General features: G+C 39.0%; 1 protein-coding gene across 1 annotated transcript in view; it reads right to left on the bottom strand.

Annotated features, from left to right (window-relative positions):
- The window catches only part of ARFIP1 (ADP ribosylation factor interacting protein 1), a gene marked incomplete at its 5' end in the record, with an annotated part of 72417 nt that overhangs the window by 49783 nt on the left and 9070 nt on the right, over positions 1-13564 (bottom strand). Inside the window, one exon of the mRNA XM_007958605.2 lies at positions 11188-11409. Coding sequence (XP_007956796.2) covers positions 11188-11409 — 222 coding nt within the window. The remainder of the gene's footprint in view (positions 1-11187; positions 11410-13564) is intronic.

The raw sequence follows: 13564 nt of genomic DNA, 5'->3' as shown, positions 1-13564 counted from the left end.
TGCACACCCATGTTCATCATAGCACTATTTACAATAGCCAAAAGATGGAAACAACCTAGGTGTCCATCAACTGAGGAATAGATAACCAAACTATGGTACACACACACAATGGAACACTAAAAAATAATGTAGAATCTGCAAAACACCGCTTAACATGGATAAACTTGGAGGACATTATACTGAGTAAAATAAGTCAATCACAGAAGGACAAATACTGTATTAGTCTGTTATTGTAAAAGTCAAGGAATGGTTTATATATGGAAGGATTTTTTGTTGTTGTTGGTTACCAGGGTGGGAGGGGTGGGGAGGGAATACTGTTGGACAGGTAGAGATAAGTATTGATTTGGGTGAAGAGAAGGGCAATGTACTAAATATGAGTGATTAACATGGTGGCATTGAGAAAGAGGAAGACATAGGGAGGGTACATGGGAGGTGCAGACAACAAAGATGAACCCTTTTGCACATACAGTTCTGCGTTGTCAGTGAAGGCAAACACTAGTATACAGGTAGATAGATGGGTGGGCAGGCTGAACCATTAGGTATGTCTATGCAGCAGGGAGTGTACCCAAGATCATATACAGGGTTGGCAGACAGTGGTTCTACAAGTGTATTTGTATGTTCTTTAAGAATTCCCAGGAGTATAGTAGAGCTAGGGAGCTCTGGTGACATAGTGTCTAAGGCATTTGACTGCTAACCAGAAGGCTGGCGGTTCAAACCCACCAGCCACTCCTTGGAAGGAAGGTTGGGCAATCCTACTTCCGTAGTGATACAGCCTCGAAAACCCAAGGCGGGGTCGCTATGAGTCGGGGCCGACTCGACGGCAAATAACAACAACAACAACAACATAGTAGAGCTGACAGGGCACAAGGTTGTAGTCACTTCTTGGTCACAGCCAGCTACCCAGAGGGACCAAGCAGTTGAACCTGTGGGCTCGGGACCATAGTCACAGGGGATATCAAGCTCAATTGGCACAACATACTACACAAAATACTGTTCTTTCACCTCCTACTTTGGTGAGTAGTGACTGGGATCTTAAAAGCTTGCAAGCAGCCATCTAGATGCAACGATGGGTCTCTCTTCGTCCAGAGCAAAGAAGAATGAAGAAAACCAAAGAAAATATTAGTCCTTGTGACCAGTACACCATGCGATCCTGAGCTTATATGACTATGAGACCAGAAGAACTAGATGGTGCCCGGCTACCAATGTCAACCACTCAGAGGGGGATCAGGTGGAAAGGAACTCTAAATAGTCAAAATAAGGAAGAAGTCAAGCTAGTGTGCAGCCTCAGACTATACAGAGGTTAAATAAGTGCAAGAAACTGGAGCAAGACACATTGAGTCAGAGTTACAGTTCCATCACTTACTAGTCATGTGGTCTTGTGCATACTCCTTAATACTGAATAAACCAGGAAAAACACTCATCAGCTTTTACAATCTGACTCTACTGAACCCTACATTTTGTATTTTTAAGTAACTTGATAAACAATTACAAAAGAATAAAGGAAACGTGAAGAAAAACTGCTAGAAATTTTAACAAGAATTTAAACGTAGTAAACCTTAATTTTATTCCATATTTTCCTGAGTTTGAAGATATATATATATATACCTCAAATAGGCAATTTCCTTTGAATGCAACTAAACGCTCAACTGCCATATAAGAACCTTGTGGCAAAGTACTTGAAAAAAGATTTTTTCCCAAAAATATGCAAACAGCCAATAAGGACATGAAAAGATGCTTGACATCATTACTCATCAGAGAATACAAATCAAAACTGAAATAAGATACTATTTCATATTCACTAAAAAAACCAAACTCACTACCATCGAGTCATTTCTGACTCATAGTGACCCCCCCCCCCAATTGAGTTTCTAAGGCTGTAAATCTTTACGGAAGTAGACTGCTCCATCTTCCTTCCACATAGCAGATGGTGGGTTTGAACCACTGACCTTCTGGTCAGCAGTCAAGTGCCTTATCCACTACGCCACCAGACCTCCTTTCATATTCACTAGGATGGGCATAATAAAAAAGATAACAGGTATTGGTGAGGATGTGGAAAAACAGAATAGTTGTTGGTGGGTATGAAAAATAGTTAGGTCACTTTGGAAAACAACCTAACAGCTCCTCAAAATATTATATAAAGAAATTACTATTGACTCAGGAATTCCATTCCTAGGAATATACCTAAAAGAAATGAAAACATGTAAAAACTTCTATAGGAATAACCACAGCAGTATTATTCATAACATCCAAAAAGTGGGAGCCCATTTAATCCCATCAACTGATGAACAGAGAAACAAAACATAGTATATCCATATGATGGAATATTATTATTGTTGTTGCTAGCTGCCGTTGAGGTGGTTTCAATTCATAATGACCTTTTGTACAAAAGAATGAAATGCTGCACGGTCCTAACCATCCTCACAATGACAGCCATGTTTGAGCTCACTGTTTCAGCTACTGTGTCAGTCCATCTTTATTGAGAGTCTTCCTCTTTTTTGTTGTCTATCTACCAAGCATGAAGTCCTTTTTTTTTCTTTTCTTTTCTAATTTTTATTGTGATGTGGGTGAAAGTTTACAGAGCAATTTCACTTTCCATATAGCAGGTCACATACACTTTGCCTCATGACATTAACTACAATTTCCCACAATGTAACAGCTCTCTTCCCACTTTCTCCCCATAGTTACCTCTTGTCTTTCCCTCCCATGCACTCCATCCCCCAAGCTGTCTCCCTGTGCATACACAGCCTTTCTATTCTCCCATGATTGATCTCTCCAAGGAGTGTAGCTACCTAACGTAAATGTGCAACTCATATGCCTGTCTTTTGTTTGGCTGGAAGCCACAGGTGTGAGTTCAATTCTAGACCTGAAGGGCAGCTAGGGGTCATAGTCTCCATAGTTCCATCAGGCTCTACCAGACCAGCAAACCTGGTCCCCCCCCCTTTTTTTTTTTCCCATTTTTTTCAAATGATTTTGAGTTTTATTCCACATTGTTCTCTCACTCTATCCAGTGGGCTCAAGCATGGATATGATTGTGAGGACGGTGCAGGACTGGCAGTGTTTCATTCTATTGTACACAGGGTCCTTATGAGTCAAACTGACTCGATACCACCTAACAACCACAACTCAGATTATTTGCTTAGCATACAGATTGAATAAATATGTGAAAGGATACAACCCTGATGCATACCATTCCTCATTCTAACCCATGCAGTATCCCCTTATTCTGTTTGAATGACCACTTCTTGTTCTACATACAGGTTCCTCATGAACACAATCAAGAGCTGTAGAATTCCCATTCTTTGCAATGTTTCTACAATTTTTTATGACCCACACAGCCGAATGTCTCTGCATAGTGGATAAAACACAGGCAAACATATTTCTGTGTTTGCTATGATATGGAACCAACTCAATGGGACCTAACAACAACAAACATCTTTCTGGTATTCTCTGCTTTCAGTCAAGGTCTATGTAATGTCAGCAATGATACCCCTTGTTCCACATCCTCTTCTGAATCCAGCTTGAATTTCTGGCAGTTCCTTGTCCATGTATTGCTGCCATCATTTTGAATTATCTTTAGCAAAAGATAAAATATTATTCAGTTAAAAAAAAGTAACGAAGTACTGATACATGCTACAACATGGACCTTGAAAAAAAGTCTCTTAAGTGAATGATGCCAAGATTCAAAATAGCACACATTATAAACCAAACCCACTGCCATTGAGTCTGATTCGACTCATAGCGACCTCTCCTTGGGTTTCTGAGGCAGTGTCACTACAGAAGTAGACTGCCCAACCTTCCTTCTGAGGAGTGGCTGGTGGGTTTGAACTGCCAGCCTTCTGGTTAGCAGTCAAATGCCTTGGCACTATGCCACCAGAGCTCCCAGCACACACCATATGATTACATATATAAGAAACATTCAGAACTGGCAAATCAAGAGAGACAAAAAATAGATTAATGTTTTTCAGGGTCTAGGGAAGGACAGAATATGAGGAAATTGTTAATGGGTATGGAATTATCTTTTGTTGCTGTTAGGTGTCTTTGAGTCGGTTGTGACTCTCAGCAACCCTATGTACAACAGAAGCAAACACTGCCCAGTCCAGTGCCATACTCACAAAGATTGCTATGCTTGAGCCTATCATTGCAGTCACTGTGTCAATCCATTTCATTGAGATCTTCCCCTTCTTCACTAACCCTCTACTTTACCAAGCATGACAACCTTCTCCTGGTAATGGTCCTTTCTGACAACATGAGCAAAGTACGTGAGACAAATTCTGGCCATTCTCACTTCCAAGTACATTCCACTGCACTTCTTCCAAGACAGATTGTTCCTTCTCCTGGCAGTACACAGTACTTTTTAGTATGTTTCACCAACACCACAATTCAAAGGCATCGACTCTTCTTCAGTCTTCCTTTCTTATTCAATGTCCAGCTTTTACACACATATGAGGTGACTGAAATACCACTGCTTGGGTCAGGTGCACCTTAGTCTTCAAAGTGGTACTTTTCTGACTTAAATGTGAAACCTAAAACTGTGAAGTTTCTCAAGGAAAAAATTGGGGCAAATTTAGGGTCCTTATATATGGCACAAAAAGACTATCAAGCATAACCCAAAATGCATAAACAGTAGAAGATAAAATAAATGAATAGGACCTTTTAAAATTAAATTTTTATGTGCTTTAAAAGACTTCTTCAAAAGAGTGAAAAGACAATCTACTGACTGAGAAAAAAAAACCTGGCAATGAATATCTGACAAAAGATTTATCTCTAAAATTTAGAGGAAAGTCCAACACCTCAACACCAAAAAGACAAACAATCTAATTAAAAAACGGGCTGAAGACATGAAAAGATACTTCACCAAAGAGTGTATTCAAATGGCTAACAAACACATGAAGAAATGTTCACGATCATTAGCCATTAGAGAGATGCAAATCAAAACAACAATGAGATACCATGTCACCCCAGCACTAACAGCAAAGTTCAGTAAGACAGAAAATAACAAATGCTGGTGAGGATGTGGAAAGATTAGGACTCTCATACATTGCTGGTGGGACTGTCAAATGATACAACCACTGTAGAAAGCAGTATGGTGATTCCTTAAAAAGTTGGAATTAGAAATACCATTTGATCCAGCAATTCTATTAGGTATGTATCCTAAAGAAGTGACAGCCAGAACAAGAACAGATATATGCACACCCATGTTCACTGTAGCACTATTTACAACAGCAAAAAGAGGGAAACAACCTAGGTGCCCATCAACAGATGAATGGATAAACAAACTATGTTATATACACAACGGAATACTATGCAACCCTAAAGAACAATGTAGAATCTGCAAAACAATGCATAATGTGGATGAACTTGGAGGGCATTATGCTGAGTGAAATAAGTCAAGCACAGAAGGACAAATATTTTATTAGTCCGTTATTGTAAAAAGTCAAGGAAAAGTTTATATATGGAAGGAAATTTTCTTTGTTGATTACCAGGAGCTGGAGGGGAGGATACACTGCTAAAAAGGTAGAAACAAGTATTGATGAAGGGAGTGGCAATGAACCAAATGTGAGTGATCAACACAGTGGCACTGAGGAAGAAGACGACAGAGGTACATGGAAGGTACAGACAACAAAGATGACCCATTGTGCACACAGAGCACTGCGCGGTCAGTGATGACAAACACTGATCTACAGATGGGTGGATAGGCTGAATGATCAGGTATGCCTAGGCAAGGGGGAGTGTACCCATGATCATGTATAGGGTTGGCAGATGGTGTTTCTACAGGAGTATTTATATGTTCTGTAAGAATGTCCAGGTATATAGTAGAGCTGACAAGGGACAAGGTTGTAGTTACTTCTTGGCCACGGCCAGCTACCTGGAAAGAGTACTTGGACCTGTGGGCTCAGGACCATGGTCCCAGGAAACATCAGGCTTAACTGGCATAATATGCTACACAAAAACATTGTTCTACATCTTACTTTGGTGAGTAGCGACTGAAATATTAAAAGCTCGCAAGCGGTCATCTAGTCCTCATCCAGAGCAAAAAAGAATGAAGAAAACCAAAGACACATGGGACTGGTAGATCATGCAATCCTCAGCCTATATGACCAGGAGACCAGAAGAACTAGATGGCTCCCAGCTACAACTGTCAACCACTCAGAGGAGGATCAGTGTAGGAGATCCTGGATAGAGTGGGAGAACAACGTAGAACAAAACTCAAAATTAAGAAAAGGGAAAAAAAAAAAAGACCAGGCTTGCTGGTGAAACCCCTGAGACAATGGCCCCTAGCTGTGCTTCAGGTCTGGAACTGAACTCACTCCTGTGACTTCCAGCCAAATAAAAGACCAGCATATGGACAGATTATTTACATCCGGTAGATACGCTCCTTGGAAAGATCAATCATGGGAGAATAGAAGGGCCCAGGGAAGAGGTAACTATGGGGAAGAAGTGGGAAGAGAGCTGTTACACTCTGAGAAGTTGCAGTCAATGTCATGAGACATGTGTATGAACTGCTGTATGAAAAGTGAATTTGCTCTGCAAACTTTCATCCAAATCACAATTAAAAAAAAAAAAAAAAAGAAACATAAAAAAGTGGTACCTTTACTTCTCAACACTTTAAAGAGAGACTTTAAAGAGAATTGGTCAAAGGATACAACCCTGATGCACACACCCTTCCTGATTTTAAACTGTTCAATATCCCCTTGTCCTGTTCAAATGACAGCCTTTGGGTCTATGTACAGTTCCTCATGAGTACAATTAAGTGTTCTGGAATTCCAATACTTCTCAATGTTATCCATAATTTGTCATGATCCACACAGTCAAATGCCTTTGCATAATCAATAAAATACCGGCAGACATCTTTCTGGTATTTTTTGCTTTCAGTTAAGATCCATCTGACCTCAGCAATGAGGCTTTTGATGCTTCCTGTATTGCTCAATAGTTTGCTGATATCCTTCAGTATTGCAACCTGAAGCTTGAGTTCTTTCTTCAGTTCTTTCAGCTTGAAAAAATACTGTGTGTGTTCTTCTCTTTTGGTTTTTTAACTCCAGGTCTTTGCATATTTCATTGTAATACTTTACTCTGTCTTTTCAAGTTGCCCTTTGAAATCTTCTGTTCAGTTCTTTTATTTCAGCATTTCTTCCATTAGGTTTAGCTACTCTATATTCAAAACCAAGTTTCAGAGTCTCTTCTGACATCTATTTTGGTCTTTTCTGCCTTTCTTTTCTTTTTAATGACTATTTGCTTTCATCATGTATGATGTTCTTGATGTCATCTCACAACTCATCCAGTCTTTGGTCTTTGGTGTTCAATGCATCAAATCTATTCTTCAGATTGTCTCTAAATTCAGGTGGGATATAATGAAGGTTGTATTGTAGCTCTTGTGGACTTTAAAAAAAAATTTTTTTTTCCACCTGAACTTGCACATGAGCAATTTATCATCTGTTCCACAGTCTGTTCCTGGCCTTGATTTGATTGAAGATACTGAGTTTTTCCATCGCCTCTCTCCACAGATGTAGTCAACCTGATTCCTGTGTTCTCCATCTGATGAGGTCCATATGTATTGCTGCCATTTATGTTGCTGAAAAACAATATTTGCAATGAATAAGTCAATGGTCTTGCTAAGTTCCCTCATGCAATCTCTGGCATAATTTCTATCACCAAGTTACATTTTCCAGCTACTGATGATTCTTCTTTGTTTCCAGCCACCAGTAATAACCAACATATCTTGATTGCATGTTTGGTCAATTTCAGACTGCAGCAGTTGGTAAAAAATCTCCAATTTCTTCCTTTGGCTTTAGTAGCTGGTGTGTAAATTTGAATAACAGTGGTATTAACTGTTCTTCCTTATGGGTATATAGATGTTATCCCATCACTGACAGCACTGTACTTCCAGACAGATCTTGAGCTGTTCGTTTTGATGATAAATGCAACACCATTACTCGCCAATTTGTCTTTCCTGGTGTGGTGGTTACATTTGTGTGTCAACTTGGCTGGGCCTGGTTGAGTGGCTGGGAAGCTGGTGGTAGTTATTCCCCATGGTGAGATCAGTAATTAACTCCATGGTGGAATCAACTGGAGCAGCTGAGTAGCTGCTTTGGCTATGTGGTCTACTTCGTACATATAAGAAACGGCTTTAGGAATGGTCTCTAGTTTATGGAATGCTTGGACCCTGCGTGTAGCCGTGTCATTGTTCAGCAGCCTGCCATGCTCTGCCAACCTTGGGACTTACAATGGACTTGAATTTATGGCCTGCCATATGATTTGGTAACATCAGGACTGTGCCATTTTATTTGTTGACCTTAGGCTTGTTAGCCTCAGCAGCCAGTAGCTGCCTGAATGAAGAGCTTCAGTGGGCCAGGAGCAACAGGCAGAGCTGAAGCCCAAGGTCAAGAGGCTTTCATACAGCCCCTAGAGCCTGGCACTTTGAACTCAGACTTAAAGCCTTCCGACTGTAAGAGAATAAACTCCCGTTTGTTAAGGCCATCCGATCTGTGGTATTTTCTTGTCAGAGCGGCACTAGGTAACCAGAACACCTGGTATAGTAGGGCATATGACTGTGTGATTCAAAATAACCAATACTAGTTCTCTTCAGCTCACTAATGCCTGGGATATTAATCATTATCCATTCCATTTCATTTTTGATAACTCCTAATCTTCTTAGACTCATACTTCATACATTCCAAGTTCCAATTATTAATGAATATTTGCAGCTGTTTCTTCTCATTCAGAGTCGTGCTCCATCAGCAAATGAAGGTCCTGAAAACTTTACTCCATCCACATCATTAAGGTCCACTCTAGTTTGGGGAGGAAACTATTCCCCAGTTATATTTTAAGTGCTTTCCAAACTAAGGGGCTCATCTTTCAGCACTGTATCAGACAAAGTCTCAGCGCTATTCAAAAAGTTTTCCAGTAACATATCAGACAGTATTTCACTATTATTCATAAGGCTATTAATGGCCAGTTTTTTCAGAAGTGTCTTTGTCCTTCTTCCCAGTCTGCCTTTGTCTGGAAGCTCCACTGAAAACTGTCCACCATCCATGATCCTGCTGGCATAGCCTCCAGCCTCACAGCAACATGCACGCCACTACACATCATGATAAACTGACAGGCAAGTGTGGGGAATTTCCTTTAGAGTGATTAAAGTATTCTGGATTTAGATAGTGGTGATCAATGTACAACTCCGTGGATACATTAAACAGTCAAAAAGCAAATCTGCTGAGGATAGAAAACTTATCTTTTAGTGAATGCCTATTTTCTGTATGGTACATTTCACAAGGGTGGGCTTTAAGGTATGTGAGTTTTATCACAAAATTAAAAATACAGAACCTGGAATACATTCTTCTTCTAAATACTGATTCCAGATTTCAAATACATTTTCAACTTAGCAATACTTGTACATCTTGTTGAACTCCTATGCATACTTTTGAAAACTGAGAGCTTTTAATTTTGTTGAAAAGAAGACGGCCCTATTCTTTGTTCCATTATTTTCATTCTTAGATTTATAAACACCATTGAGATGTTCACTCCAAGGAAATGTTTTTCCACATTATCTGTTTTCTTCCAATCATCTTTGTATAATACATACCTGCCTTCAGCATTCGTCTACTAACAAACCATATCAAGTACATTCTGGTGCACAACCACCATAAAGGATGAAATAATTTATGACATGCTCTTTTAGTAATTCAAGTTCTTATAAGACAAAATACTTCATGACAGAGTGATTTCTGTTGAATGACTAAAGAGATTTAAAAAATACTATTTCCTTTTTTGTTCTTAAAAATGCATTCTAACTTACTGATTCCTGAATTTAAGAAAATTCACCTAGGATATTGTCATGTGAAGACTCATAATCTGAGATTTTCACATAGCTTATTGATTTTCAAAAAAAAACACAAAAAACCTAACTCACTGTTGTGGTGTTGGATCTAACTCATGGCGACCCCTCCTTGGGTTTCCAAGGCAGTATCACTCTGGAAGTAGAATTTGGTCAAATCTTCCTTACGAGGAGTGGCTGGTGGGTTTGAACCACCAGCCTTCTGGGTAGCAGTCAAATGCCTTAGGCACTACGCCACCAGAGCTCCTATTGATTTTACCATCATCTTTAGATTCAATAGTGCTGTCTCTCTGAAGTCATCTTCTGATTTATCTAGTGACTGTAATATCTTACTCCGTTATTATCTTCTCGTGCCATTACGGCAGTAACCGAAAAATTCCAACTTCTCAACTGTGTTGCATGAACATTACAAAGAAAGACTACAAAGAGGGTTTCATGAGATTACTTTTGGGCACATGATCGCAAGATAAAGAATTTTATTCTATTAGAAAAAGCAAGTTAAATTTCTCATTAAAAAGCTATCTAAGAAAGAATAAAACTCATGAAATATCAATCCCTGCAGAAGGTTAGAAGTGCTCAAACACAAAACTAAAAAATTAACCCTGAATGCAATGGACTTGAATTCCAAAGGTTAATCTTTCAATCTATAAAAAAAAAAAAGGGCAGGTCGAGTACATTCTTTTTCTTTCTCACTCATCAAGTTCCCTTTTCTTGAAACGAATATCTTTTCTAAGGTTGTGAGGGCTATGAACAATTCTGCGCACATAGGATTCTGGGAGACCACCAGAATATCTTACGGAGCAAGTGACCCATGCCAAGAAAAAAACATACCAAATACCTTACTTCATGGTAATGTCAATTGAAACCCATTAACTAGTACAAAAACAACCCTATCTGTCATGGATTAGACATGTTTTCTCCTCGTCCCCCTGTACATATTCTTGCACATAAACACTAAGTATATAAACTCACACTTCCTACTGCTCTGAACTGACCTCTACTGAGGTGACTGGAGACTTCATTGTCCAAAACAAGAATCTTAATGTCAACTTCTATCTGGAAGTTTCCTAAGAAAGTCTTGTCTGACCAATCTGTTTTTTTCTGCCTCTGTTTGTGGAAACCAACCTGTGCCCCTCAAGGACACTCCTGCAGCTGGCATGGTGGGGGGTATGACAAGGATGCAACTGGATTACTAGATTGGCAGGAGTGAGTTTGGCTTTTTTAAAAGATTATATGAAATATCTTAAAAGAATACCTCAAAAACTTCAATCTTATTCACCAATTCATAAATGTAACATATTATCTCTTAGATATTCTATTACCATTTCCTGTCTAATAGCTATTTAAAATAATCTTACATGGAGTTCCAATGACTTCAAACTCAGGTCAGCAAATGCATCTCCAAGTTGCCTTTGGGTATGCACCATCTGGAAAAGCTGGGTAGACAACGTCTGGGCCAGTCTTAGAATATTTTCATATTTTTTCTTGTTATCTCTTAATATATCAATCTGAGCTTCCAGTTCAAGGTCCACAGTTCTTGAGCCGCGGCCTAGCTTCTCAGAGATAATTTGTCGAGTGCACTAAAAGTGGAAAGATGTACTTTTTTAGAGAAGAAAAAAAGAACAAAGGGAAGAATAACACAGCAATCCAAATGTACAAATGTTCAATTATGGTACACAATGAAAACTGTCAGCTACCTTACAAGTTAATCAGGACTCAGAAAATTTATTAGATATGTCTCAACTATTACTGATCAGAGTTTTAAAACTTATCTAGCTAATTTATATATTGCCAGAAGAGATCTCTCACATAATCACATAAACATAAGCTCACTGTATTCAGGTATATTACCATATTTTTACTCAAATAACGCATATATTATACTGCTTTTTGAAAACTGTGCAACCTCCTTGCATGTTTTTTTTTATGAGCACTATGCACATTGTATGTGTGTGCATGTTATTTACATGGATACGTGATATATGAAACATACAGTATTTAACACCACAGGAATACTAAGCATTGATTTAAGAACAAAATTGGATTGTTAACACAGTATTAATAAAACCACTAAAATTCTACCAGCCTATAGATTTCAAATGTATTTTTCCTTCTCTTTACCCCCTAAATAACTTGTATGGATGTGTTCTGGGAGAGATAAAAGTACAGGAAAAAAGATGGGAGGGCAGAAACGGAAAGAAAGGGGAAGGCGAAAAGAGAGGGAAAGAGAGTAGAAGAGAGGAGGGAAGAAATTGATTTTGATTGATGAGAGGTTTCTGAATATTTTTTTTACCTTTACCCAGACCAAACCAAAGACAAACTCTTATCTACTGAGTCAATTCTGACTCTTAGTAATCCTACAGGACAGAGTAGAACTGCCCCGTAGTGTTTCTAAGGCTGTAAATCTTTACAGAAGCAGACTACCATATCTTTCTTGCATAGAACAGCTTGTGGGTTTGAACCACTTATGTTTTGGTTAGCAGCCAAATGTTTTGACCATTGTGCCACCAGAGCTCCATTTACCCAAACATCTAACCCACCCACTGCCACTAAGTTGGATCTGACTCAAAGCAACCCCTCCTTGGGTTTCCAAGGCATTATTACTATGGAAGTAGATTGCCCAACCTTCCTTCCAAGGAGTGGCTGGTAAGTTTGAACTGCCAACCTTCTGGTTAGCAGTCAAATGCCTTAGGCACTATGCCTCCAGAGCTCCCTTACCCAGACAGAATGGTATTCTATTGTGCTCTAGAAATAATGACTCAGGAATCTATAATTTTTCAGAAAATACCTAATTTCCTAAATCATAGAAGGAAGTTTCCTAGCAATAATTTTTGCTGGAAATTGAAAATTATTAGAAACTTTGTCACTCAATAACATATTTCAAGGGTAACCAGAAATATACTAAATACAACATTGAAAGTTATCAAATATGTTCTACAAAAGTAAGTTGGAAGGTACTATCAATTATAATTTTTAAAAAAGCACTTTTCTAAAAGCTTTTAAAGTCTGGGCTACAGATTTAGTATTTGTTTTTAAAATTAATATAGTATTATATAAAATAATCTTTAATCTCACTAAATAGTGTTGTTGTTGTTGTTGTTATGTGCCATCAAGTTGGACCTGACTCATAGTGACCCCTCCTTGGGTTTCCAAGGCAGTATCACTACAGAAGTAGATTGCCCAACCAAAGCCACTATTCAATTTAATGGCTGTTCTAGACTTTCTTTTACATATAAAACCAAAAAACCAAACCCACTGCCACTGAGTTGATTCCGACTCACAGTGACCCCCATATGGTTTCCAAGGCTGTACATCTTTACAGGAGCGGACTGCTTCATCTCTTTCCCGCAGAGTGGCTGGTGGGTTTGAACTGCGAACCTTTTCATCAGCAGCCAAATACACGAGGTACGACATACCAGAGCTCCTTTTTATGTATAAAATCACACATACAACATTTTTAAAGTAAACATTAGATGATATTTTACTATATACAAAGGCGCTCCGGTGGTGCAGTGCTTAAGAAATTTGACTGCTAACCAGAGGTTGATAGTTCAGATCCACCAGCTGCTCTGTGGAAGGAAGATGGGGCAATCTACTTCTGTAAAGATTAACTGCCATGGAAACCCATTGGGGGTTGCTATGAGTCAGAATCAACTCAATGGCAGTGGGTATAGGGAGCTCTGGTAGCATAGTAGCTAAGACATTTGCCTGCTAACCAGACGGCTGGCGGTTCAA

This window comes from Orycteropus afer, unplaced genomic scaffold, assembly GCF_000298275.1.
Source record: "Orycteropus afer afer isolate SDZICR_OR568_19922 unplaced genomic scaffold, OryAfe1.0 scaffold01036, whole genome shotgun sequence".
Taxonomy (NCBI): Eukaryota; Metazoa; Chordata; class Mammalia; order Tubulidentata; family Orycteropodidae; genus Orycteropus; species Orycteropus afer.
This window is presented reverse-complemented; position numbering and strand designations above follow the sequence as displayed.